The following is a 26,777-nucleotide window of genomic DNA, read 5'->3' on the forward strand; positions in this document are numbered from 1 at the left end:
TAGCATAGAAAATGCTATTATTTCTAAAATAACATTTATGATAGCATAGAAAATGCTATTATTTCTAAAATAACATTTATGATAGCATAGAAAATGCTATTATTTCTAAATGCTCTTATTTCTAAGATAACATTTCCCTACAAAAATGCATTTTTTATCTGTGTTATTAAATCTTTTACTTAAAAAAATTAAACAGTTAAAAGATATTGTTAAGATGCAAATAACTAATTCTAAAAATTAAGTCTAAGTCTAAAAACACTGTAAAGGTGCAAACATCATTTTTTTTAAACAAATAAGCAAGATATTCTGACTCTGATTGGCTGTTGTCATTTTCTTTTTTCTTGTTAACTTCTGCTATTAGTGTTTATTTACAGCTCTGGGTTAAGCTTTGAGCTGCTCTAGCAAATAGCTGACCAACTACTGGGAAGGTAGTTTATAAAATAATAATTTATCATACGTTTGTTTTTTTTGTTTTTAAATATTGCATAAACTGTCGTGATAATAAAATAATTTTACGCTATATTGTACTGCCCTAATATGTTAAAAGTATAAATGGTTATATATTTTGTGTAAATAAACATTTTATTTCTAATCTCTGTGTACATTTCAGCTTTTTTTTTTTAAAGATATTTGTTCAGTAGCTACAGTGTCCCAAGAGTGGGTTATCTGTTGTGACTCGAATAACTTTTTTTTATCCACGCACTAAAACAGCAATATGGAGCGCTTCACGGATTTGCGTGTCATCCTTTCGCAGGGGCCATGCTAATATTCTCTGTATCGATCCAACTATATGTTTTTTTTTTTTCAAAACATCAGTTCAGAAGCATATTAAAATATCATTTACAATCATTACTTATGACATTATGTTGGTTTCAAAACAGGAAAACAACAAGCATAATCATTCTGGCAAATCTATTTTCAAACCATCTAGTGAGTACATAATATAAGGAGTATTCAACATAAACGTTTTGTAAAATTCAGTCTCTTTTTCTTCCATTCTAAAATATTGTTCCACAGTTTTAATATAGTTTTCCAGTTTCTTTTATACATTGTCCATAACTCCATTTTAGCATGTTTATTTTTAACAATGTTTCTCCTTTCTCAAATTACAGTTCTTGCAACTGATAGAAACAAATTGGCAATTCTTGTTTTACTTCCATTAAAACTAGGGATGCACGATATATCGGCGCCCATATCGTTATTGTCCGATAAATGCTATTTTTAAGATTATCGTTATCGATCCGATGTCATAATTAGGCCGATATCTTTAAGCCAATAAATTATGTAATTGTACAGACCTGCCTGCTTCGCGCACGCATGGGCTGAACTTGTTCAGACTTGCCCAGTGCAATATAATGGATCTCTCCTCACACTGATTATTCCCTCTAAGTCTGTCCTTTCTTCGCGTGGCTTGCTGTGCATTAATAACTCAGTAAGTAACCACGTTCCTTGTCATTGTAGATATGCTTGATTGAGTGTCACTGTGTATTTTGCTTTAAATCGCCTCAGGAAAAATATTACATGTGGAAACCTTTCCTGCTCTGTCTCTTTGTTGTGTTAGGGATAGCAGGGGAGATTCACTTATTACTCCAGGGCCGAATAATGTTCTTTTCAGGGTTAACTCTTTTAGTTGCAGCTGGTGAATGAAAGAGGACACGTGTAACTTGGTCCAAAATATTTATTACTTTCCGTGTGGTACAACAAGTAAGTCAACAAAGAGGGAACATCACAGAAAATGGTCTCATTGCGAAAAAAACGCTCCTCTTTTCTCTCTCCCTCTCCCTCCGCTTCACTCACACCCCAAACTGCAGCCCAGTCCTGTTAAAGGACTCGCACATTTTACAACACGTGTAAACATAATTGTTGTTTGTAATCTTATTATTTGTTATTATCAACGCGTTGCTGGTCATGTGTTGTTGATGTAAGATAGTATTCAGTTTGATTGGAATATTCATATTGACTATAACAAGTTCACGTGAGAGCTGTCACCGCGCACACACACACACACACACTGTAGCACGGGGAGAGGTGAGTTCAGTCAAAGGGGCTCTTTATATTCTGCTCTGTGTTTGTCATAAAGTCAGCTCAATGCAGGCTTTGTATCAAAATCTGACTCTGATGGCAACTCTGCCTCTACAGTTGAGTTAAACTCTCAGTGGTTTATCAAACTATTCATCGATCATTTTTCAGCGATTGACGGCAAGAATGAGCGCAGAAGCGCTGTCTGATTGACAAGCAGCACCTACATGTGACATGTCAAAACACCAAATAGGATAAATCTGTGCCGTATTTTCTAAACGTACTAAAACGTATTATCTGTATTTAGCTATTTGCTTGTACGGTGGCTCTAAACTGTCAAAACACCTCTAAAAAGCCTTTTTTTCGGACATGACATATTTGTAGATGTGTACATCACTGTAACACATTTTATTCATGACCATTTGAGCTGGTTTCTGTCCTTAGCTCTTTAATTTTTATCCTATTTAAGTATATTTAACTTGCTTGTTAAATAAATATAATTTTGTTATTTAAACTATTATTTTCATCATAATCAATGTGCAATTATTTATGTGAAATGGTGAATATAGGTCTATAATCACCTTGCAATTTCATAATCATAGCTTTTTTGCTTCAAGTATAGACTATTCAGTTCATAAGAGCAGTTCAATCTTTTATGAAGTTTGCTGTATAAAAATATAACAATTTAAAATATTTATAATTATCGGCCTATACATATCGGCTATCGGCCTCCAAGTCTGAAGAATTATCGGTTATCGGTATCGGCCAAAAAATCCATATCGGTGCATCCCTAATTAAAACCAAATAAAAATATTTTATACCATTCTGTCTCCTCAATCTGCTCTGTTTTACTTGGCATCATTTGTTTAATACTTTCTTTTAACTTTGCCATAAATGTATTTAATTCAACACATTTTAAAAACAAATGCATAATACCTTCATTTTCCAGTCCACATATTTTGCATAATGCATTCTCACTGCTTCCAATTTGTGCCAGTTTTGTTTCAGTGAAAATAACATTATGTCTGATGAAATAATCCAACGTTTCAATTTTTGCGTCTAAATATTTCCATTTTAAATTCTTCCAGATTCCCTCTTCGTCTATTTCCACAAATATTTTTTTCCAAAATTGTTCTGAAACTGGTCTTTTATGCACTTTGTTTCTGAAACAAATGTAGAAATTTTTGAGTACACATTCTTGAAAATCTTTCTCATATTCTTTAAAAACATTTTCACATTATTCCTTCATTCGAATCTATGATTTCAAAATTTTCTGGATCCACACCTACAAATGTTGCCATAATTTATCGTCCACCCAAACTAAATAATGAATTTCTAAATGACTTTGCTGCTTTTTAACACATATTACCACCCTCTCACCTAATATTATAGTTTTAGGAGATTTTAATATTCATGTGGATAATTTTAATAACTCCCTTACAAGAAATTTTATATCCTGTCTTGAGAGCTTTGGACTTCAACAGCATGTCAATGTTCCCACACACTCTAAAGGACACACCCTCAACCTCATCTGCTGCTCTGGTGTTTCACCCATTGACCTCTCTGCTGAGGAACTCCCTATAACGGATAATTTTCTCCTCTGATTTAATTTTGCACTCTCTCTTTCTTCCACCAAATCTCTCCGTACTATTTCCTTCCGTAACATAAAACATATTAATTTAGAATCCTTTTTTTGCTAGTATTAACTCTCTTCCTGAAATTACTAACCGTTCATCACCAAATGATTTAGTTTCTCATTACAACACTGGACTTCACTATAAGTCTCTGTAATAAAGTTCACGGCCCTTTGGCCGCCGGGAAGAAGGAGGCGGAGAATCGACGCAGTTTAAAAATATTTATTAATAACAGGGACGGCAGCTGCTTACGGAGACAATGGGGGGTTGGCGCCACAGCCCCTGCGAGACCTATATGAGATGGGCCGAGAGAACAGGAGATGAAAAAAAAGGAAAGACAGAGTAGACCAGGAAAGGGGAGAGAGGAAAAAGAAAAAAAAATTGGGGTTCGGTTCTCCAGACATGCTGCCCCTCGGTCCTCCACCAGCTGAGAGATGCGATGACGTGCTGGGAGCCCTGTGGAGGAATCTATCCACCCGTCCGTCTTCTGGCATCCGGCGGCGGTTCTCCTGGCTGGCTGGCGGCATCTCTGGTCTCCTGCTCCGCTTCCGTGGATGGATGCAGGCTCTGGCATCATGGTGGATCGCGGCAACTCCCCCGGGTTCTGTGGGATGGCTCCCTTCAGCACTTTCCCCTTCGGTGGTGAGCCCTGCGTCTCCTGCTCCTCCCCATGCTGGGAGACGGCAGCAGGCAGATCCTTTCCTCGCCAGCCTCAGGCCGTCCCGGCACTCTGGGCAGACGAACAGGTTTCTCCCCCACTCGGGTTAACTCCCAAACACTCGCCACCTCTCTCAGTGGCAAGGGCATCTGGACAACGCGTCCCTCCTTCTCCCGGGCTTCGGCACCACTGTAATAAAGTTCATGGCCCTTTGGCCGCCAGAAAGAAGGAGGCGGAGAACCGACGCAGTTTTAAAATATTTATTAATAACAGGGACGGCAGTCTCTGTGTCTAAACCTATACGAACGGACGGCAGCTCCTCACGAAGACTGACAGAAATAAAGTCAATCAGGTAAGCAATGAGCGTAGCTACTGCTGCTTCTCTTCTGTTTCTGCATATTAACAGCAGGTGTTCATCATCAGTGCTCAATCATCACTTAATTAAACTCATCATCGGCTCATTAACTTTAACTCTGCGGCTGAGTAAATTTTACTCAATTTAGAGAGGGACCAAATGTTCTCTGAACTGAGTAAATTTTACTCTGATGATATTACTGTGTACAGGTATGGATCATATGTTTTGTCCCAGCTAAAATCTTAAAATGTTCTTCACTTCTCATAGTAACAACTAATGATAATAATTGTCATGGTCACATATATTGCTGTATATGAAGGGATATTTATTTATTAGCATGATGGTTGCTATATTTTAATGAAACAACTGTTTACTATGTAAATGGAGCTATCAAACCGACACGAGCGTTGAAAATAATACATAAGCTAAACTTTTTCAGTTTTTGTGCAGCCATATATACATGTAAGTAATATAACAGTATAAAAATAACCTACAAAACGAAATCTCTAGGACAGGTGAACTTTCTGACGACACAGCGTCACCAGCACAGACCAAACACTGCACAAAGAATGAGATATTTCATACATGATGTGACCTTAGCATTAATGTAACAATAAAAATAACTTACCGCACAAAATCTCTGTAATGGATGAACGTCTGACAGCGCAGCGTCAGGCACACAGACAAAATACTGCACACACAGTGAAATATTTTAAATGTGATGTGAGCAAAACATACTGTTTATCAGAACAGGATAAAAATAACCTACCACTCTAAATCACTATGACAGGTGTACTTGATGACAGCGCAGCCTCACGAACAAAGACAAAATGCTGCACAAAGAGTGAAAAACTTCGAACGTGATGTAACCAGAACATACTGTGCATCAATATAACAGTATAAAAATAACTTACCACACGAAATCTCTACGACAGGTGTACTTTCTGAAGGCGCAGCCTCACGAATACTGCTCAAAAAGTGAGATATTTTATACATGTCGTGAACAAAACATACTGTGCATCAATATAACAGTATAAAAATAACTTTCCACACAAAATCACTTTAACATACGAATTTATCTCGGCAGATGAACTTTCTGACCCGATAAATTGAGCATTCAGAGCAAGAGAAACTTTGGAAAATCCTTAGCGCTGATTGGCCCTGATTTTAAACTTTAGACAATGCATCCCTCCGATTAGCCCATGGTCTAAGCAAACTGTAGACAATCGCGGCTTCTCGTTGGACGAGAGTCTACAGTCTACAGTTACCATTGCACGTTCCCTGGGCAGATTCTGTCCCCAAATGTGGGAATCTCGACTGCATAATTTCTGGTAGTGGGGGACTGCGTTCGCGCTCTCCCCTGAGCACAGTGGTTCAAGACAGAGTTCAGGCGGTAGCGTCGGACCCGGCTGGAGCGTCGCTTCCCTCTCTTCCTCGCCCTTTGCCCAGCCTCTTTTGCTCCCGTTGAGCTGCGCGCGCCTGTGGAAGGCCTGCCCACCCGTCGCGAGAAGAGTCTGTTCAGACGCCGAAAACTACTCGAAAGGTCCCCCCTCAAAGCGGTTTGACCAGGTGAAGGAACACGCAAAGAGGGCGCCCGGTGGCTTTTGTCCGCCAAGCGAGTGTGCCCTGTGGAACGTCAGGATTTTATTTGCCGGCCTGCCGCTGTTACTGACGGAACGAATGCAGACCGTGTGAAAGGTCATCATTTTATCTGCCGTTAAGTAAGCGAACGCTTCTGCTCGGATCAGAGGTAACTTTGTTTCAAGAACTGCAATCTTTTGCAGACGTCTGTGGCGTTTTGGGCAGAGGGACGGTTCTAAACCAATCTGAACCAGAGGCAATTTCGCAGCCAGCCGTCGGTGGTTTCCCGTCTCAGGAATGTAAGGTGCCTGCAGCGGGAGGTTGTTCCGTTAGCGCTTCCGCTTTCGTCAGTGAAGTTCTTTTGCGGAACGTTTGTAGATCCCGTCGTGTTCTTCAAGCTATGTCGTTTGAGCACTGTGCTGATAGGCTGACGTAAGAAAACAGGACACGAAATATACAAGGCGAGAGTGCAAAGCACGGAGCTCTAGGCAAAGGCGGTCCGAACCGCAGCAAAGCCGGAGGTCGACATGTCCAAATAGACCAAATCAGAAACTAAGCAGAGAAAAACGGCATCTGTAGAGAAAGAAAACAGATGGAGGAAAAGAAAGAAAGAACAGGAGGATCCCCTCCCCCCATAGAGGGTCTGTTATCCCCAGATCGAGTGCGTCCAGAGGAATCCATGTGTTGGCAGCCCCAACTGATGACAAAACACGAAGCAAGCATCTGGAGGAAGCTCAAACCCTTCATGCGTTGCCACAGTTACTAGCGAGTGGTTTGCAAGCACAGGCACGTCTGCTGCAAGTACAGCGCCGTCAGGAGACAGGGGTTGCTGGCCCATTCCCCACGCTCGGTGGCTGGGCATCACCGCCCTGGAGTACGGCCGATAGAAAACGGCGGCTGCCATTTGCGCCGCCCGGCAACTCATACTTACCTGGCAGGGGAGATACCATGATCAAGAAGGTGGTTCACCCAGGGCGAGGCTTGGCCATTGCACTCCGGCCACGCTGACCCCTGCGAATGGCGATCGACCTGTACGGCGTGCAAATTTCATTTTAGATGTGTAGGCAATTACAGCACCTGATTGGTTGATTGAGTTTCAGCAAACCATGAATGAACTGATTTTGCGAGTGAACAACCCCTTGGTGATGTCATCAAAACAAATAGTAGTAACTGTCGGAACATGTTGCATATGGTGTGGTGCTTTAGAAATTAAAGCAAACAACCCTAACTGTGCATAAAAGTGAACCATGAAATGATCATTTAATAAGTTTGTTATTAAAGTTAAATTGCTTTTTAAATTAAATTACTTTTAATGGTTCACTCAAAATCCCCATAAACCTCAACAAGTGGAATATATAAATTAATATATGTAATATCAGTTCTATAAATAAAATATTCATATGTAATATAATTAATAGTAGTAATTAAAGGTCAAACTTTTTTATAAATGCATAATGTTTAGTAGAATTATTCTTAAATATGTTTGTATAACAAAAAATGGAAACATTTTGCTTCTGTTCTATTATATTATACAGATATACCATCATATTTCTAATAGCAGTAATACAATTACATAAAATGAATAATAATCCCTTACTTTGTTACTGGGTAAGTATTTTAATTATAATAACTAACTACTTTGTAACAAATTACAACAGTTCTATTTTGAGAGTGTAATGGCATAGAATATTTGAATAATGTACTGTTTTTGTATTTGTGTGTTGCAGGTGGAGCTTGATGTTGGAGTGTGGTTTAAGGATGAATCCACTGGCATCCCATCTGACGGCAACAGGATAAGCTGTCATCGACTCCAGAGCTGGACTTGGAAAAACACAGAGGAGCAATAGACTTTTCAGAGCGCCTGTACCAGAGGTTACTATTAAAATGGACTGCATATTATTGTCATAGACTTAGATAATGATTCTAAATTAAATTCAAAATCAGAAGATTTAGTCAATTTTTAAAAACCAATGAAGTCCTTCCAACACATACAAAAAGAAACACGAGATTGTATTTTATTATCCAAATTTATTAAAAGTGCAAAAGAAAAGTTCTAAACATATTGTTAGACCTGCCTGACATAAAAATGTATACTATAGATATACTTTGTACATAATAAAAAACACATTACTATTACAATCATTAGTTTTAATATTACTGATAGCAGTTATAGATATAAGAATATATTTGTATACATAAAAAAATACTGCCAGGTCAAGCATTTAGATATAAAAAAAAAAAAAAAAAATCCTCTTAAAAAAAAACTAAGCTAACAATTAAAGTATATAAAGCAACATTAGTTATCACAAAGTAATAATTAAAGTACTTTAAATAACATAATTTTATATTTTTTATTACTAAAATTTTATAATAAATAAATAATTAAATAAAATAATTATATTAAAGTACTTTAAATAACATTATGATAATATATACTTAATAAACATAAATAAATACATAAATAAATAAAAACAAGAAAACAATTAAAGAAATACTGTAAACTGTAAAACAATAAACTGTTAATATAACATACATTTCTGGAACAAAACAGTGTTACAACAATCAACAAATTAGTGTAAAACACTGTAAACTTAAACAGTCAAATGTTAATATAAAATTTGTTTCTACAACAATCAACAAATTAGTGCAAACTGTAAAAAAAAAAAGCTTAACTTTTGTAAATTAACAATAAGTTACAATCTACAAATTAGTATAAAACTATGTGTACTCTGAAACAGTCAACTGTTAATATTGCGAACATTTGTGCAACAATAAGTGTAAAAAACAGTCAACAAATTAGTGCAAACCGTAAAAACCTGTAAACTTTTAAAAAATCAACTGTTATTATAACATACATTTTTGCATCAATACCAGTGTTACAACAATCAACAGATTAGTGTAAAACACTGTAAACTTTCGAACAACCAACTGTTATTATAACATATCCATTTTTGCAACAATAACACTGTTACAAGTCAAGAACTATGAACCGCAACATGGATAGAGGTCCAGTTAGACAGACTCGGAGGCCTGAGACTGAGAGCCCAAGAGAACGTCCACAGCCCTTTTAAAGTCTTCAAAACAGTCAAACGTCTGCCCAGCAAGGTTTGTGGACGTGGAGGCTTTGGAGCTCTCACAGTAGCTCTTCTTTCTGTATTTCTTGTGGCCTTGAGTTGGTTGGCCACACAGAGCACAGATGTAAACCTTCACTGAGGTTGGATGTCCAGAGCCACTGAGTTCTGCCTTTTTCCTCTTGTAGACTGTTGATCTTGAGGGCAACAGTAGCGGAGTGATTGCCTGCGGCAAGGAAACAGCGGGAGGTGCAGTCAGCGAAGTGTGTGTGTGCCGGAGTCCTGCGGGCATCGAATGGGCCGGCGCAGGAACTGGTTGAGCAAGAGCAGAGGGAGGGACAGGTAAGATTTGCGGGAGCCTTTGCTTCAACTTTTGGGTGCCGGCCAGAGAAGTGGTGATGGGATACTGCACTGCAGGCCGGCTGGTATGGGGTCTTTCCTCTTGAAGCTCCTCAGCGGGGGGCTGGCTGGTGCTGGAGACGCTCTGGTGACGACGGAGGACAGACAGACCCTGGTCGGTGACGTTTGTGGCTGACAGTGCCTCCTGCCTCCTGATGAACTCGCTCACGCACTTTGAATTTATTTTCAGGATGGGAATCCCGAGTTTGCTGAGCTGATCATCGTCCACCGTCACTCTCTGCTGCACACGCTGGTACAGTTTAGTGATCTGCTGTTTCAGCGGTGACCCTTTAGCTTTTCCTCCAACACCAGGATGAAGCCACAGCTGTTTGACCAGGCAGTACATCAGCTGGTTCTTTCTGGAGTCCACCAAGTGTGCGGCTGAGTAGCGCTGGCTGAACTTGAGCTTCTGCACCAGGGACGCCTCAGTCGGATCTCCACTGGTGCGGCCAAACAGAGCATTGCCCCAGCGTGCAGAGTAGAGGCTGTCGAATTGTTGGATGCTGCGGTCATGGAGGTCAAGCTTGTTCCAGGCGCTGATGACCTTTTGCCTGGTCGACTCATTTAGGGCAAGTTTTCCTTCCTCCAGGGCGATCTCAACAAGGACTTTACACAGATCCTCTACGTGCTGGTACCCAGGCAGATGATTGGGACCGCACACGTCCTCCACACAGGGGTCAAACTCAGCAGCCACTGCCTGATCGGTGAGGCACAGACGGTTCCTCAGAGGAGTCAGGCTGTCCCTCTCGCGGTCTGAGGAGTAGCCCACATCATCATCTTCCTCCTGCGGCTCTTCCTCTGCCACCCCAGCAGGAACATCTTCGTCCTCATCCTCATCTGCCTGAAGTGTCTCTCTAGTCTGAGCGTAATGATCAGGAGCACTGAAGGGCTCTGAGGACAGGGAAAACAGGTACTCCAGACCAATGCGCTCATCACCAGCAGGAACCAGAGGCCTGTAGTTTGCCTCCTCCACCTCCCCAAATAGCTCCTGGCACCTTTGGTTTAGGCGATGGACCAGAGGAGACATGTACACCATATGTTTCCTCCCTTTCCGCCCTTGGACGCTGGCTGACTCCCTGTTAGAATTCCAGCGTTCGATGCCAGCCAGCAGATAGACTTGAAACGGGACGGCAGCACAGTGGGGTCCCGGGATCATGTCAGGGAGAAAGGAATGAAAGCCCTCCAGACTGTTGCTTCCTCTCACCGTACTGTACCGCGCAAGACGAACACCGTTATGGGTCACATACTTGGTGATGGTGTACATGTTCCTCCCTGGTGGACCCTGGATGCATTCAAGGTGCTTCTGCTGGTTCTCCCAGACGTGGTCGATGGCTGCAGAGTCCTTAAACAGATGCACCTGGTTCTCATCCATCCCTGCGGCTCCCTAAGGAGATCAATGGCGCACTGCAAGCGCGCACATGTTTCCTGGGCACCAACTGTGATCCTCCTGACGTAATGGCTGAGGTCATATTTACTGACACGCAGCTCGATGATCTGGCTGTCAGTCAGGGAGGCATAGTTGGTTGGGTGACCGGCACGTATCGCCTGTACCAGAAGAGCCATGTCGTCTTTGTTGTAGGCAAAGACGGCAGCAGAGAGGGCAGACTTGAACAGGGCATACTTTGGATGATGATCTGACCGTAGAGCTATTTCCTAAAAGAATAACAGTAAAAAAGTTTTGCAATACGTTTCCAAACTAACGTATTTTCCATTGTGTTAAATTTACCTTCTTGGTGGAGTCGTACTTCAGGACTTTGCCAAATGTGGACATGATCTGAGTACGGTAGTCCTCGATGTTATCTGCCTCTGAAATAAGAAACGCCTTTCTCATCAGTCTGGCAGATGGCGGCTCTCTCCGTGCTGGTGGTCGCTGGAACTGCTGGCACAAACTCCCTAAAAGCAGAGAAAACAGACACTTTGCTACTTAATCTTTGAATAAATGCTCAAAAGGATAGGAATTTAAAAATTATAATAATAATTCTGTCATCATTTGCTGATCCTTTTAATGATTTCAAAACATTATGGATTTATTTTAAAGACTAAACAAGATATTTAGAAAAATGTCAGAAACCTGTAACCATTGACTTCCATAGTATTTGTTTGTTTTTTTACAATGGAAGTCAATGGTTACCGGTTTTCGGCTTTCTTTAGAATATCTTCTTTTGTGTTTAACATAAAAGAGAAATTCATAAAGGTTTAAAACTACTCATTTCTGGATGAACTATCCATTTAAGAAAACAATTAACTCTGACTTACGAGTGATTTTCCCAGGTTTGTTGTACTGGCTGAGAAGAGTGGTGTACAAGTCCTTTCTCTGCAGATAGTCCTCGCAGTGGCTCTCCTGCACCTGTCTCCAAACCTTCACCATGGTGTTTCCCTCAGTGCGACCCTCATCAGGCGGATCACCTGCTTGTCCACGCCACGCCTAGAATCATAGGAGCAACACAATCATTAGATGATGGTGAATCTTAACTTTTTTTAAGACTCTGCATAATTTCACAATGATTTGTATTCTGCTAGAGACTCACCATAGCGTCAAGACAGCAGGTAACACCGCTCTGTGAGCTGGACTGAGCTGGTTAAGGATGCACTGATCCCATGACAGGAAACGACCAATAGTATGCTCTTCCGACTCCTTTGCAGCCTTTCTACAGGCGTTGCATGCCAGGACCTCAGTCAGCATGGAGTACCAGCCAGACATGTGGCAGATCTGTCTTACCGTGGATGAATACCCACAACGGTAGAGAAAAGCCTTCTGATTGGTGCGTGCTGGGCAGTCAGACCTTGGGCACCGAAGACTGTAACGCCACACACCGACTGGTCTCCAGAAAAAAACGGAGCTGCGAAAGTCTGCTGAGGGGACTTTTCCTTCCACCATTCCAGGAAATTCTGGAGGGTGAAACCACATCCGGTCATCCTTCAGGACTTTCCTCCACTTTCTGTTTCCATATTTGTCTTTATAAGACATGGCCCTCTGAAAGAGTCCCCTTTCAGCATCCTCCTTAAGCCACAGTATGTCCAGACTCCCACATCTTGTGCCAACCCTCAAATGACACCTGGTAATTAGAATAACCGAGACAAAACTGTGTTAAAATCAGTTAAAGTTGATTTTTTTTTAGTATTAAAGTATACATTTTTCTTATCTTAACATCCACAGAGTACTTTGACAGTTACCTCAGAATGTGCTGGGTCACTGTGTGTTGACCCACCAGATGACCTTCTAGGTTGAACGTCAGAAGAAGCCAAGGCAATAACTGATGAGGCTGATACAGGAGCTGATGAAGAAGACAAGGCAAGAACTGATGAGGCTGATACAGGAGCCGATGAAGAAGCCAAGGCAGGAACTGATGAGGCTGATACAGGAGCTGATGAAGAAGCCGAGGCAAAAACTGATGAGGCTGATGCAGGAGCCGATGAAGAAGCCGAGGAAAAAACTGACGAGGCTGATGCAGGAGCCGATGAAGAAGAATGGCAAGGAACTGATGAGGCTGATGCAGGAGCCGATGAAGAAGACTGGCAAGGAACTGATGAGGCTGACGCAGGAGCCGATGAAGAAGACTGGCCAGGAACTGATGAGGCTGATGCAGGAGCCTCCAATAAAGAAGTCGACGCAGGAGCCTTCAACAAAGTAAGTATAATAGTTAAAACCTTTTTCATTGACATAATCATACTTTTTGCACATTTGTCTCCCCATCTATGCTCACAAAACTGTATTCAGGAGTATATACACCACCTAATTGTGATGTATAAACGATGAACTTACAGCAGACAGTGGAGAGTCTGAGTGGGGCTTCTGTGAAAGATCTGCACAGGAACGTTTTCTTCTATTTGCTTCCCCGGCTCCTAAATGAGCACAGTTGTGGTTATCAGAACACAGTGTCTTGGTGTGATGAATTTTATTTATTAATGCACACAGTTGAAGCCGGAATTATAAGCCCCCCTGTTAAATTTTGGACTTTATTTTTCACAATTTATGTGTAATGGAGAGAGGACTTGTTCAGGCACATTTCTAAACATAATAGTTCTAATAACTAATTTCTTATAATTTATCTTTACCATGATGACAGTATATAATATTGGGTCACACTTTACAATAAGGTTTCATTAGATAATGTATTTACTAACACGAACTAATTATGAACAATGCTTGTACAGCATTTTTAATCATAGTTCAACATGTACTAATGCTTTATTAAAATAATATTTAATGCTTAGTTGATGGACTGTGAGCTGGCATGGATGACTGTAACACGAACAAATACTGTATTAAGTGTATTGTTCATTGCTTGTTTATGGTAGTAAATGCTTTGACATTAACTAATACAAACTTATTGTAAAGTGTCACCCTTTAAGGTAACACTTTAGAGTAATAGTTCATTAGTTAATATTAGTTAATGCATTTACTGACATGACTTAGAAGTTTAATACATTAATTATTTTTTATGTTTAAGTTAAATAACGTTAGTTCATTAATGCACTGTGCATGAAATAATGTCAACAAGCACAACTTTGGATTTTAATAATGCATTAATGTTGAACTGTAATTAATAAAGGCGGCACAAGATTGGTGACACTTAGTGTTAGTAAATTGATTAACTAAAGGACTATTATACTGAAGTGCTACCATATTCAGATTGAGAAAGTAAAGGCTTAACTAGCTTAACACTGTTTGTTCTGTAGCCAATAGAAAAACATAAATAATAAAACAAATAAAACTTTCTTCAGAAGATAATATACTATCCTAAGTACTGTGAAAATGTCCTTGCTCCATTACCTTGAATAAATATTTCACAGGAGCACCCTCAACTGTAGTTCATGCTGCAACAGTATGAATAAATGTTAATAAGTGACATTTATTATGTGATATACCTTGTCTTTCAGAGGGGCTGAGTGGTTTCTTCAGCAGACCGCCTTTGTCCTCAACTGCTAAAGAAGGACAAAAAAAAAAAACACAATATAGGCAAAAGTCAGTGTCAAAGCAGCAAGAAGACAATCTCATCAGCACAGTGTTTTGATGTTGTGTTTCATTGATTATGCTATGGTACATAAACAATTAAAGACAATAATAAAGGGTTATACACACTGCAAATTTTAGATTGTAGATTTAACTACCTTAGAGTTCAAATTAACACTCCCTCAGTGTTTATATGGAAACCACTATAAAAGTTTTAAAATAACACTTTTGAAAGTGTTAAAAAAAAATTACCACTCAGAGAGTGTTAATTAGCAAACTCTTATTGTTTAAAATATATGTAAAATGTATATCAAAATAATGGCAGCAGTAGCCAAAACCAAAGATGAAATCAACTGAGAATAAAACCTTAAATAAAATAATAATGAATAAAAAAATAAACAAATTACACAATAAAATGTATTTTTATTTTCAACATCTTTAAAACAACTCATCACATTAAAGAACTCATCATGGAGCTTCACTTATTACTGAGCTTTGGCTTTAATTCTGTCATGTAAACAAAAGCTCTTTATGAAATTTCTGTTGTTCATTTGAAGTCACCATGATGGAGGACAGAGTCTGCTTTAGTAGGGCTCTTCAACTTCTTGCTATAAAATGGTTTTTTTATTTGGATGCTATAATTATTAGTGCTAATCACACTATTCTTACATGTAGCATGAAAATTCAAAAGAAAATGTAAGAGTCAGTCTGAAGAGATTAACTATGATATCAAAGCCATCTTCTCCTGCTTGTTTTCTAATTCAGTGTCATATTAGTTATGTGTGTGAAATAAATAAAATACATAAATGAAACCACTGAAGCTTTAACAATTAATGACTTTAAACGCATGATTTACAATGTGAATGTTTGAGCTATGGCAGCACTTAAAAACACACAGACATCAACAATTAGTCTTTGAATCTCAATGATGGTGACAAACAAAAAAACAAAATCAATTAAAAAAACTACTGAAATATTACCTCCCAAACACAACACAAAATAAATAAAAAGAAAGAGATTGTAACAACATAAAGCTGCATAATTTATTTATGATGCAATGCATGCTGGGAGCTTTGTACTATGCTGGCACCCAGCATGAAATATGCAGCTTTTTTCTTTTTAGCAACCATGGTTGAGGTTCATATCCTGATTCTTGATGTCTGTGTGTCATAAAGATCTGCTGGAGCTTTAGTGTATGACACTTTATATAACTCTAGAATTTTAACACTTCACTCTGAATTACCACAACACTTAAAAATTGAACACCAATGAATTTGCTGTGCACCTTGTGCTTCAAAAGCATTGAGGGTTTTTCACAAGTAGCGCATCATCTGCTCATCCACCGTAACCTCTAGAACCCGATGAGCTGGAGCTGGCCGCCACTGCAGGAAGAGGCTTGTCCTTTGGGGGTTTCTGTGAGTTACAAGTTGTAGTTTGCATGAAATGTTGCCAGCATGATATATATTTTTTAATAAAATATTTTAAAAATAAAATAAAGCCTATCTCTTTGCTGAGAATGTACTGCTGGAACCGCTTCAGTGTCACAAAAAATCTCGAGAAATCGAAAAATATCGAAAAATGAAAAAATCTTGAAAGATCAAGAAAACTCATGAAAAATAATAAAATCTTGAAAAAGCACAAAAACAAATCACGAAAAATAAAAAACAATAAAAAATTCAAAAAAATTCAAATTTTTGAAAAATCGCAAAAAATGAAAATTTTTTGAAAAATAACAAAAAGAAAAAATTTTTGAAAATTCACAAAAAATGCAAATTTTTCGAAAAATCGCAAAAAATTAAAAATTTTTGAAAAATCGCAAAAATGAAATATTTTTTAAAAATCGCAAAAAATGAAATATTTTTTAAAAATCGCAAAAAATGAAATATTTTTTAAAAATCGCAAAAATGAAATATTTTTTAAAAATCGCAAAAAATGAAATATTTTTTAAAAATCGCAAAAAATGAAATATTTTTTAAAAATCGCAAAAAATCGCAAAAAATGAACATTTTTTGAAAAATCGCAAAAAAATGAAAAAATCTTGAAAAATCTCGAAAAATGGAAAATCTTGAAAAATCTCGAAAAATCAAGAAAAATGAAAAAATCTTGAAAAATCTTGAAAAATCTCGAAAAATCAAGAAAAATGAAAAAATCTTGAAAAATCGCAAAAAAATGGAAGAATCTTGAAAAATCTTGAAAAATCTCGAAAAATAAAAAATCTTGAAAAAAAATCTTGAAAAATCTCGAAAAATCAAGAAAAATCAAGAAAAATGGAAAAATCTTGAAAAATCTTGAAAAATCTCGAAAAATGGAAAAATCTTGAAAAATCAAGAAAAATGAAAAAATCTTGAAAAATCAAGAAAAATGAAAAAAAATCTCGAAAAATGGAAAAATCTTGAAAAATGAAAAAATCTTGAAAAATCTTGAAAAATGAAAAAATCAAGAAAAAAGAAAAAATCTTGAAAAATCTTTAAAAATGTCGAAAAATGATAAAATCTCGAAAAATCAAGAAAAATGAAAAAATCTTGAAAGATCAAGAAAAATCACGAAAAATTATAAAACCTTGAAAAAGCACAAAAACAAATCACGAAAAATAAAAAATAATAAAAAATTCAAAAAAATTTAAATTTTTGAAAAATCGCAAAAAATGAAAATTTTTTGAAAAATCACCAAAAATCGAAATTTTTTGAAAAATAACAAAAAGTAAACATTTTTGAAAATTCACAAAAAATGCAAATTTTTCGAAAAATCGCAAAAAATTAAAAATTTTTGAAAAATCGCAAAAATGAAATATTTTTTAAAAATCGCAAAAAATGAAATATTTTTTAAAATTTGCAAAAAATCGCAAAAAATGAAAATTTTTTGAAAAATCACAAAAAATGAAAATTTTTTTAAAAATCGCAAAAAATCACAAAAACTGAACATTTGAAAAGTGAAAAAATCTTGAAAAATCTTGAAAAATAAAAAAATCTTGAAAAATCAAGAAAAATGAAAAAAAATCTTGAAAAAACTTGAAAAATGAAAAAAAATCTTGAAAAAACTTGAAAAATGAAAAAAAAACTTGAGAAATGAAAAAAAAATCTTGAAAAATGAAAAAATCTTGAAAAATCTTGAAAAATGGAAAAATCTTGAAAAATCAAGAAAAATGAAAAAATCTTGAAAAATGAAAAAAATCTTGAAAAATGAAAAAAATCTTGAAAAGTGAAAAAATCTTGAAAAATCTTGAAAATTGAAAAAAATTAAGAAAAATGAAAAAAATCTTGAAAAATCTTGAAAATTGAAAAAAAATCTTGAAAATTGAAAAAAATCTTGAAAAATGAAAAAATCTTGAAAAATCTTGAAAATTGAAAAAAATCTTGAAAAATGAAAAAAATCTTGAAAAAACTTGAAAAATGAAAAAAAATCTTGAAAATTGAAAAAATCTTGAAAAATCTTGAAAAATGAAAAAAATCTTGAAAAATCTTGAAAAATGAAAAAAATCTTGAAAAATGAAAAAATCAAGAAAAATGAAAAAATCTAGAAAAATCTTGAAAAATGAAAAATGAAAAAAAGTCTTGAAAATTGAAAAAATCAAGAAAAATGAAAAAATCTAGAAAAATCTTTGAAAATTGAAAAAAATCTTGAAAAAATGAAAAAAATCTTGAAAATTGAAAAAATCAAGAAAAATGAAAAAATCTAGAAAAATCTTGAAAATTGAAAAAAATCTTGAAAAATGAAAAAAATCTTGAAAAATCTTGAAAATTGAAAAAAATCTTGAAAAATGAAAAAATCTTGAAAAATCTTGAGAATTAAAAAAAATCTAGAAAAATGAAAAAATCAAGAAAAACGAAAAAATCTTGAAAAATCTTGAAAATTAAAAAAATCAAGAAAAACGCAAAAATCTTGAAAAATCTTGAAAATTAAAAAAAATCTTGAAAAATGAAAAAATCTTGAAAAATCTTGAAAATTGAAAAATCAAGAAAAATTAAAAAGTCTAGAAAAATCTTGAAAATTGAAAAAAATCTTGAAAATTGAGAAAAATCTTGAAAAATGAAAAAATCTTGAAAAAACTTGAAAAATGAAAATAAATCTTGAAAAATGAAAAAAAATCTTGAAAAACGAAAAAATCTTGAAAAATCTTGAAAAATGAAAAAATCTTGAAAAATGAAAAAAATCTTGAAAAAACTTGAAAAAGAAAAAAATCTTGAAAAATGAAAAAAATCTTGAAAAAACTTGAAAAAGAAAAAAATCTTGAAAAATGAAAAAAATCTTGAAAATTGAAAAAATCTTGAAAAATCTTGAAAAATGAAAAAATCTTGAAAAATTTTGAAAATTGAAAAAAATCTTGAATATTGAAAAGAATCTTAAAAAATGAAAAAAAAAATTGAAAAATGAAAAAAAATCTTGAAAAATCTTGAAAATTGAAAAAAATCTTGAAAAATGAAAAAATCAAGAAAAATCTTGAAAAATGAAAAAAAATCTTGAAAATTGAAAAAATCAAGAAAAATCTTGAAAAATGAAAAAAATTTGAAAATTGAAAAAATCTTGAAAAATCTTGAAAAATGAAAAAAAAATCTTGAAAATTAAAAAAAATCTTGAAAAATGAAAAAAAAATCTTAAAAAATCTTGTAAAAATGAAAAAAAAATCTTGAAAATTGAAAAAATCAAGAAAAATCTTGAAAAATGAAAAAATTTTGAAAATTGTAAAAATCTTGAAAAATCTTGAAAATTGAAAAAAATCTTGAAAATGAAAAAATCTTGAAAGATCTTGAAAAATGAAAAAAATCTTGAAAAAACTTGAAAAATGAAAAAAAATCTTGAAAAATGAAAAAAAATCTTGAAAAACGAAAAAATCTTGAAAAATCTTGAAAAATGAAAAAATCTTGAAAAATGAAAAAAATCTTGAAAAAACTTGAAAAAGAAAAAAATCTTGAAAAATCTTGAAAAATGAAAAAATCTTGAAAAATGAAAAAATCAAGAAAAATCTTGAAAAATGAAAAAAATCTTGAAAAATGAAAAAATCTTGAAAAATGAAAAAAATCTTGAAAAAACTTGAAAAAGAAAAAATCTTGAAAAATGAAAAAAAATCTTGAAAAATCTTGAAAATTAAAAAAAATCTTGAAAAAATCTTGAAAAATCTTGAAAATGAAAAAAATCTTGAAAATTGAAAAAAAATCTTGAAAAATCTTGAAAAATGAAAAAATCTTGAAAAATTTTGAAAATTGAAAAAAATCTTGAATATTGAAAAGAATCTTAAAAAATGAAAAAAAATTGAAAAATGAAAAAAATCTTGAAAAATCTTGAAAATTGAAAAAAATCTTGAAAAATGAAGAAAATCTTGAAAAACTTGAAAATTGAAAAAAATCTTGAAAATTGAAAAAAATCTTGAAAATTGAAAAAATCAAGAAAAATGAAAAAATCTTGAAAAATCTTGAAAATTGAAAAAATCAAGAAAAATGAAAAAAACTAGAAAAATCTTGAAAATTGAAAAAAATCTTGAAAATTGAAAAAATCAAGAAAAATGAAAAATTCAAGAAAAATGAAAAAATCTAGAAAAATCTTGAAAATTGAAAAAAATCTTGAAAATTGAAAAAAATCTTGAAAATTGAAAAAATCAAGAAAAATGAAAAATTCAAGAAAAATGAAAAAATCTAGAAAAATCTTGAAAATTGAAAAAAATCTTGAAAATTGAAAAAAATCTTGAAAATTGAAAAAATCAAGAAAAATGAAAAAATCTAGAAAAATCTTGAAAATTGAAAAAAATCTTGAAAATTGAAAAAAATCTTGAAAAATCTTGAAAAATGAAAAAAAATCTTGAAAATTGAAAAAATCAAGAAAAATCTTGAAAAATGAAAAAAATTTTTGAAAATTTAAAAAATCTTTAAAAATCTTGAAAATTGAAAAAAATCTTGAAAATTGAAAAAATCTTTAAAAATCTTGAAAAATGAAAAAATCTTGAAAATTGAAAAAAATCTTGAAAATTGAAAAAAAAATCTTGAAAAATCTTGAAAAATGAAAAAATCTTGAAAAATCTTGAAAAATGAAAAAACCTTGAAAAATCTTGAAAATTGAAAAAAATCAAGAAAAATGAAAAAATCTTGAAAAATCTTGAAAATTGAAAAAAATCAAGAAAAACGCAAAAATCTTGAAAAATCTTGAAAATTAAAAAAAATCTTGAAAAATGAAAAAAATCTTGAAAAATCTTGAAAATTAAAAAAAAATCTTGAAAAATGAAAAAATCTTGAAAAATCTTGAGAATTAAAAAAAATCTTGAAAATTGAAAAAAATATTGAAAAATCTTGAAAAACGAAAAAATCTTGAAAAATCTTGAAAAATGAAAAAATCTTGAAAAAACTTGAAAAATGAAAAAATCTTGAAAAATGAAAAAAATCTTGAAAAATCTTGAAAAATGAAAAAATCTTGAAAAATTTTGAAAATTAAAAAAAATCTTGAATATTGAAAAGAATCTTGAAAAATGAAAAAAAAAATTGAAAAATGAAAAAAATCCTGAAAAATCTTGAAAATTGAAAAAAATCTTGAAAAATGAAAAAAATCTTGAAAAAACTTGAAAAATGAAAAAAAAATCTTGAAAATTGAAAAAATCTTGAAAAATCTTGAAAAAATGAAAAAAATCTTGAAAATTGAAAAAATCAAGAAAAATGAAAAAATCTAGAAAAATCTTGAAAATTGAAAAAAAACTTGAAAAATGAAAAAAATCTTGAAAAATGGAAAAATCTTGAAAAATCAAGAAATATGAAAAAATCTTGAAAATTTTGAAAAATGAAAAAAATCTTGAAAAATGAAAAAAATCTTGAAAAATGAAAAAAATCTTGAAAAATCTTGAAAATTGAAAAAAATCTTGAAAAATGAAAAAATCTTGAAAAATCTTGAAAATTGAAAAAAATCTTGAAAAATGAAAAAATCTTGAAAAATCTTGAGAATTAAAAAAAATCTTGAAAATTGAAAAAAATCTTGAAAAATGAAAAAATCAAGAAAAACGAAAAAATCTTGAAAAATCTTGAAAATTAAAAAAATCAAGAAAAACGCAAAAATCTTGAAAAATCTTGAAAATTAAAAAAAATCTTGAAAAATGAAAAAATCTTGAAAAATCTTGAAAATTGAAAAATCAAGAAAAATTAAAAAGTCTAGAAAAATCTTGAAAATTGAAAAAAATCTTGAAAATTGAGAAAAATCTTGAAAAATGAAAAAATCTTGAAAAAACTTGAAAAATGAAAAAAAATCTTGAAAAATGAAAAAAAATCTTGAAAAACGAAAAAATCTTGAAAAATCTTGAAAAATGAAAAAATCTTGAAAAATGAAAAAAATCTTGAAAAAACTTGAAAAAGAAAAAAATCTTGAAAAATGAAAAAAATCTTGAAAATTGAAAAAAATCTTGAAAAATCTTGAAAAATGAAAAAATCTTGAAAAATTTTGAAAATTGAAAAAAATCTTGAATATTGAAAAGAATCTTGAAAAATGAAAAAAAAATTGAAAAATGAAAAAAATCTTGAAAAATCTTGAAAATTGAAAAAAATCTTGAAAAATGAAAAAAATCTTGAAAAAACTTGAAAAATGAAAAAAATCTTGAAAATTGAAAAAATCAAGAAAAATCTTGAAAAATGAAAAAAATTTTGAAAATTGAAAAAATCTTGAAAAATCTTGAAAAATGAAAAAAAATCTTGAAAATTAAAAAAAATCTTGAAAAATCTTGAAAAATGAAAAAAAATCTTGAAAAATCTTGTAAAAATGAACAAAATCTTGAAAATTGAAAAAATCAAGAAAAATCTTGAAAAATGAAAAAATTTTGAAAATTGTAAAAATCTTGAAAAATCTTGAAAATTGAAAAAAATCTTGAAAATGAAAAAATCTTGAAAGATTTTGAAAAATGAAAAAATCTTGAAAAATTTTGAAAATTGAAAAAAATCTTGAAAGATCTTGAAAAATGAAAAAATCGTGAAAAATTTTGAAAACTGAAAAAAATCTTGAAAATTGAAAAAAATCTTGAAAAATGAAAAAATCTTGAAAGATCTTGAAAAATGAAAAAATCTTGAATAATCTTGAAAATTGAAAAAAATCTTGAAAATTGAAAAAAATCTTGAAAAATGAAAAAATCTTGAAAAATCTTGAAAAATGAAAAAAATCTTGAAAAATCTTGAAAAATGGAAAAATCTTGAAAAATAAAAAAATCTTGAAAAATCTTGAAAAATTAAAAAAATCTTGAAAAATGAAAAAATCTTGAAAAATGAAAAAATCTTGAAAAATCTTGATAAATGAAAAAAAATCTTGAAAAATGAAAAAATCCTGAAAATTGAAAAAATCGACTTCCGGTTAGGTGAGCTATGGAGTAGGACGTGTTCGCTAGGAGGTCCTGCAGAATTTGTAAATTTTCTGAATTAATGCACATTTTTATTTAATATCAAGTGCCTGCAGATAATTGCGCCTAACGGTGTTCATTTTGAACTAAACCTGTGCAACGAAGATGAAAACTAAAGGCAATAATAAGGCCAATAAAGGGGCCAACGTGCAGCCATCGCAACAGCGGCTTGCAACACCTAACGCATCCTCGGATGAACGTGATATCGCCGCGGGGGGGCAACGAGCTGAGCTCGATACAGCTTCAGGCAACATTCACTCTTAAAACTGAAATAATTTCATCACTACGCCGGGATCTGGCAGAAATATTTCACTCCGAACTACGGTCCGTGCTTAGCGATGACTTATCGACCATCAAAAGTGAACTTCAAGCCGTGAAGACAGAATTCTCTAACACGATGGTATCGATGCAAACTGAAATGTCGACAGTGAGAAGTAAAGTGAAGGATATGGAACAGTCTCTTTCCACATGTTCGGATGATATCACTACATGAAAAAGTTGAGTCTCTTTCGGCTACTGTGGTAAAATTAGAAGAAAAGTGTGAAGATTTGGAAGCCAGATCTCGCCGGAATAACGTAAGGATTATTGGTGTTCCAGAAAACCAACTTTCTACTGCTGTGGCGGTCTCCAAGCTGATTAAAGACGCACTCAACATGGATAAGGACATCCTAATTGACAGATCGCATCGCACATTGCAGCCAAATCCCAGACCTGGGCAGCGACCACGAGCTATTGTGGCAAGGCTGCATTATTATTCGGACTGTGTTGAAGTATTGAAGCGCGCACGTGAGATGATCCAAACTTTGTTAATAAGTTATTTGGAATCCTTCCCTCATTAAATACTCATTTGCTTATCTTTGCTGGTGATCTCAATTGTGTGATTGACCCAGTTTTGGACCGATCCAGCTCTCGAACAGTTACCCCTTCATCTATTTTTAAATCAATAATAGAGTTTATGAATAGAAACGGTTATGTTGACCCTTGGAGGTTTTACAACCCTCAAAATAAGGTATTTTCTTTTTTTTCACAAGTCCATCAAACATATTCCCGTATCGATTATTTTTTTATAGACAGCTCCTTAATTCCTAAAGTAAAATCTGTTCAGTACCACCCCATTGTTATTTCTGATCATGCCCCACTTACTGTTGATTTGCAGTTGTCTGCAACTCCACGATACTCATCCCCATGGAGATTAAATTCTCTCCTTTTGTCGGATGAAAATTTTAATGATTTTATTTTAACCTCTATAGATGATTTTATGGATATTAATCAAGATGGCGTAGTCTCTTACTCGCTATTGTGGGAAACACTTAAATCTTACCTACGTGGCCAGATCATTTCTTACAGCTTACTTCTGACATATTTAATATTGATCAACAGTTGGCCAGCTTTCCCTCACAAGTTCAGATTAAACAACGTCTTGACTGGCAGACTGAATTAGATCTTATTTTGACAGATGATGCAGAGCGGCTTTTATTGCATTCTCGTAGTAATTATTACGAACATGGTGATAAAGCTAGTCATCTCTTAGCGCACCAATTAAGATGTCAGGTAGCTAGTCGTTCAATCCCACAAATTCAGGATCCAGTTGGTAATCTGGTATCTGAGCCTGAAGAAATTAATGCAGTTTTCAAATCTTTTTATTCAATTCAATTCAAATCCAAGTAGTGCCAAATGTACAGGTGCCAGAATTGCTTCTTCTTAAGAGTTACAAGAGTTTACGCAGCGAGCTGTTTAGCAGTTTCTTAAAAAACTCAAAACCTTACAGTTTTTTCCAATTGTTTACACACAATTACTTGTACTTCAGACACAATGACTACACTATGTAACTGATGCACCAACCCCCTGAACCAACTTTGCTTTACACTCAAATTGCAGGTTTAAAACACAGTTTTTTCAAAACACTATACACAAATCTCTGCATTTTGCACAATTTTCATGCAGAAAATCTTTTGTTTTCACAAGGAACACACTGTCATTCACAATTCTAAAGTCAGTTGTGCTACTTTGCATAACTAACTCATGACATGAGTAAACACCTGTCACACTGAATTGCATTTTAGAAATCAGAGCTCATCTGGTTCATAACTGGTTCTCTGCCCACCCATGTTTTTTAGTTGTTCATCTCCCCCTCCATATTATCCATTCCTCAAATCTATTGAGGCTTTTTTTTCTGCCTGGAGATGTAAAGTGTATGACCGAAATCCACACACACGTATACCCCTTCTCCAAGCTATAGCAGTTGATGCTTTTCGTGACTGGATTCGCCATGCAAGGTAACAAGTCAGAAATCCTTATTTAACAATTGAGTCAGAACATACCTTCAAAAGCTAAAGCATTGAAGCAGGGCTTTTGTTTTATTTAGACTCTGTACTTCTGCAAGGGCTTATCTGGGATTTGAACCCGGGACTCGCACACTAAGTAAGAATTATACCCCTAGACCGAATGTGATGGTGTAGTGCAGCTGATTGATATGAGTAACCGAAATGTGATGGTGCTGTGCAGCTGATTGTCATTGACATCGGCCAATCGGCACGTAGCACCGCCTTTTTGAAGGGCCATGAAACCCCCTCGTTTCAGCAGGGTGTTTTCACACCTCTACTTTGGAAAAAGTCTGAAAAGTGGGCGTGTCCAGCTCTGTTTAGGGGGGAGTGTCAGAGGAAGAAAAGTGGGATGGTGTGGGAGTGTCTATTTGGGCACGCGCGAGTTTCAGAGTCAAAATACACACACAGACACACAGAAGAAAGTGATGGTGTTTAACCTACATGGACATCTGTAGTCGAATTATTTGCCAAATTATTAAATGGTGGACTTTAACTGCAGTTTGTCCCTTTATTCAGGGAATTCATTCATGCCCCTCGCGACAAACGAGATATTTGATTCGAGGAACTGCTCTAAGCGTGTATTTTTCATGCAATGTTTGATACCGCACGGCGAATGAGAGAAAAAAAAAAACGCAGCATTTCCCGGAAACTTAGATGCACTCGGCAGTTAGCGTCAGAAAGCCGCGTGTGTTATTCCGGTCACTAAATGCGGTGAAAATCCTACATGAGGTTAAAGTTTGGTTGTGGTCCTAACATGTTTACACTCGGTGCAATAGTTTGTTAGATACGAACAAACTGAATAAACAAAGAGCTCTGGTCGCTCACTTACCAAATCTGTAGAGACAGGACAATCACCAGCAACTAGAGCCGCGTCTTTATTAAGGGAAGACTACAAGCGAATCCGGATCAGCGTTTGCAGATGAGAACAGCTCTCAGGTAAACAATGTTCCTCCTTAGACACGTAAGTTGTTGTAGAGCATCACGTACACTGTTAATCCACACGTGAGTCTGCGCACTCACAGAGAGAAAATGAAAACGAAACTTAACTGCAGCAAACCCTAAAAGCAACACTTCACACATGTTTTGCCAATACAACGTGGCGTCTCTGCCGTCTAAACACTGTGACAGTAATGAATATTAATGAAGTTGCACAATAGAGCGCGCTGATTGGTTTGAACCAAGCCTTACTCATGCATTAATGCATCACACTTTAAGACGTAATAAGACACACTCTGGCACAGACGCCCAGTCTGCATGCTGGAATACAATGCTATTATGTCATGACCGTGACGCAGCTTCAAAAATTCGTTTCAAACCGGAAGTACGAATTTGCTTGAAATAACGCAAAAACAACCAATTTACACTTTTTAGTGAAATATAGGTGTCCTAATAGTGTTTTTAGCAGTGTGGGACACATATACGACTGTCAACA

At 34.1% G+C, this 26,777-nt stretch overlaps 2 protein-coding genes and 2 non-coding genes across 6 annotated transcripts in view; 2 read left to right on the forward strand and 2 right to left on the reverse strand.

Moving 5' to 3' along the window:
- The window catches only part of LOC108183429 (uncharacterized), a 94,153-nt gene that overhangs the window by 38,714 nt on the left and 28,662 nt on the right, over positions 1-26,777 (reverse strand). The window contains exon 6 of the mRNA XM_087249010.2: positions 5,597-5,610. Within this exon, the coding sequence (XP_087105136.2) occupies positions 5,597-5,610 (14 nt within the window). The remainder of the gene's footprint in view (positions 1-5,596; positions 5,611-26,777) is intronic.
- On the forward strand, positions 353-15,491 carry LOC148682197 (uncharacterized). Of its 3 annotated transcripts, none has more exons than XM_088650816.1 (4): positions 353-4,663; positions 7,975-8,119; positions 12,875-13,345; positions 14,599-15,491. In XM_088650816.1, the coding sequence occupies exons 3-4, from the start codon at positions 12,975-12,977 to the stop codon at positions 14,645-14,647; spliced, it is 420 nt and encodes a 139-aa protein (XP_088506942.1). In that variant the 5' UTR covers positions 353-4,663; positions 7,975-8,119; positions 12,875-12,974; the 3' UTR covers positions 14,648-15,491. The 3 variants fall into 3 exon arrangements, with proteins under 3 accessions (XP_088506942.1, XP_088506943.1, XP_088506941.1); XM_088650817.1 differs by having other exon boundaries at positions 353-1,432; XM_088650815.1 differs by lacking the exons at positions 353-4,663; positions 7,975-8,119 and adding exons at positions 9,705-12,178; positions 12,361-12,776.
- On the reverse strand, positions 710-811 carry LOC137495100 (U6 spliceosomal RNA). The gene has a single exon (XR_015485197.1). It is a non-coding gene; the product is annotated as a U6 spliceosomal RNA (small nuclear RNA).
- On the forward strand, positions 7,171-7,327 carry LOC148682198 (U1 spliceosomal RNA). The gene has a single exon (XR_015944391.1). It is a non-coding gene; the product is annotated as a U1 spliceosomal RNA (small nuclear RNA).

This window comes from Danio rerio, chromosome 4 (assembly GCF_052040795.2).
Source record: "Danio rerio strain M-AB ecotype USA chromosome 4, GRCz13ab, whole genome shotgun sequence".
NCBI lineage: Eukaryota > Metazoa > Chordata > Actinopteri > Cypriniformes > Danionidae > Danio > Danio rerio.

Excerpts from the sequence above, each read along its gene's own strand:
- LOC148682197 (XM_088650816.1), top strand. The coding sequence starts at position 12,975 with ATGAGGCTGATACAGGAGCTGATGAAGAAGACAAGGCAAGAACTGATG. Across the intron at positions 13,346-14,598 it reads ACGCAGGAGCCTTCAACAAA|AGGGGCTGAGTGGTTTCTTC; the intron begins GTAAGTATAATA and ends CTTGTCTTTCAG.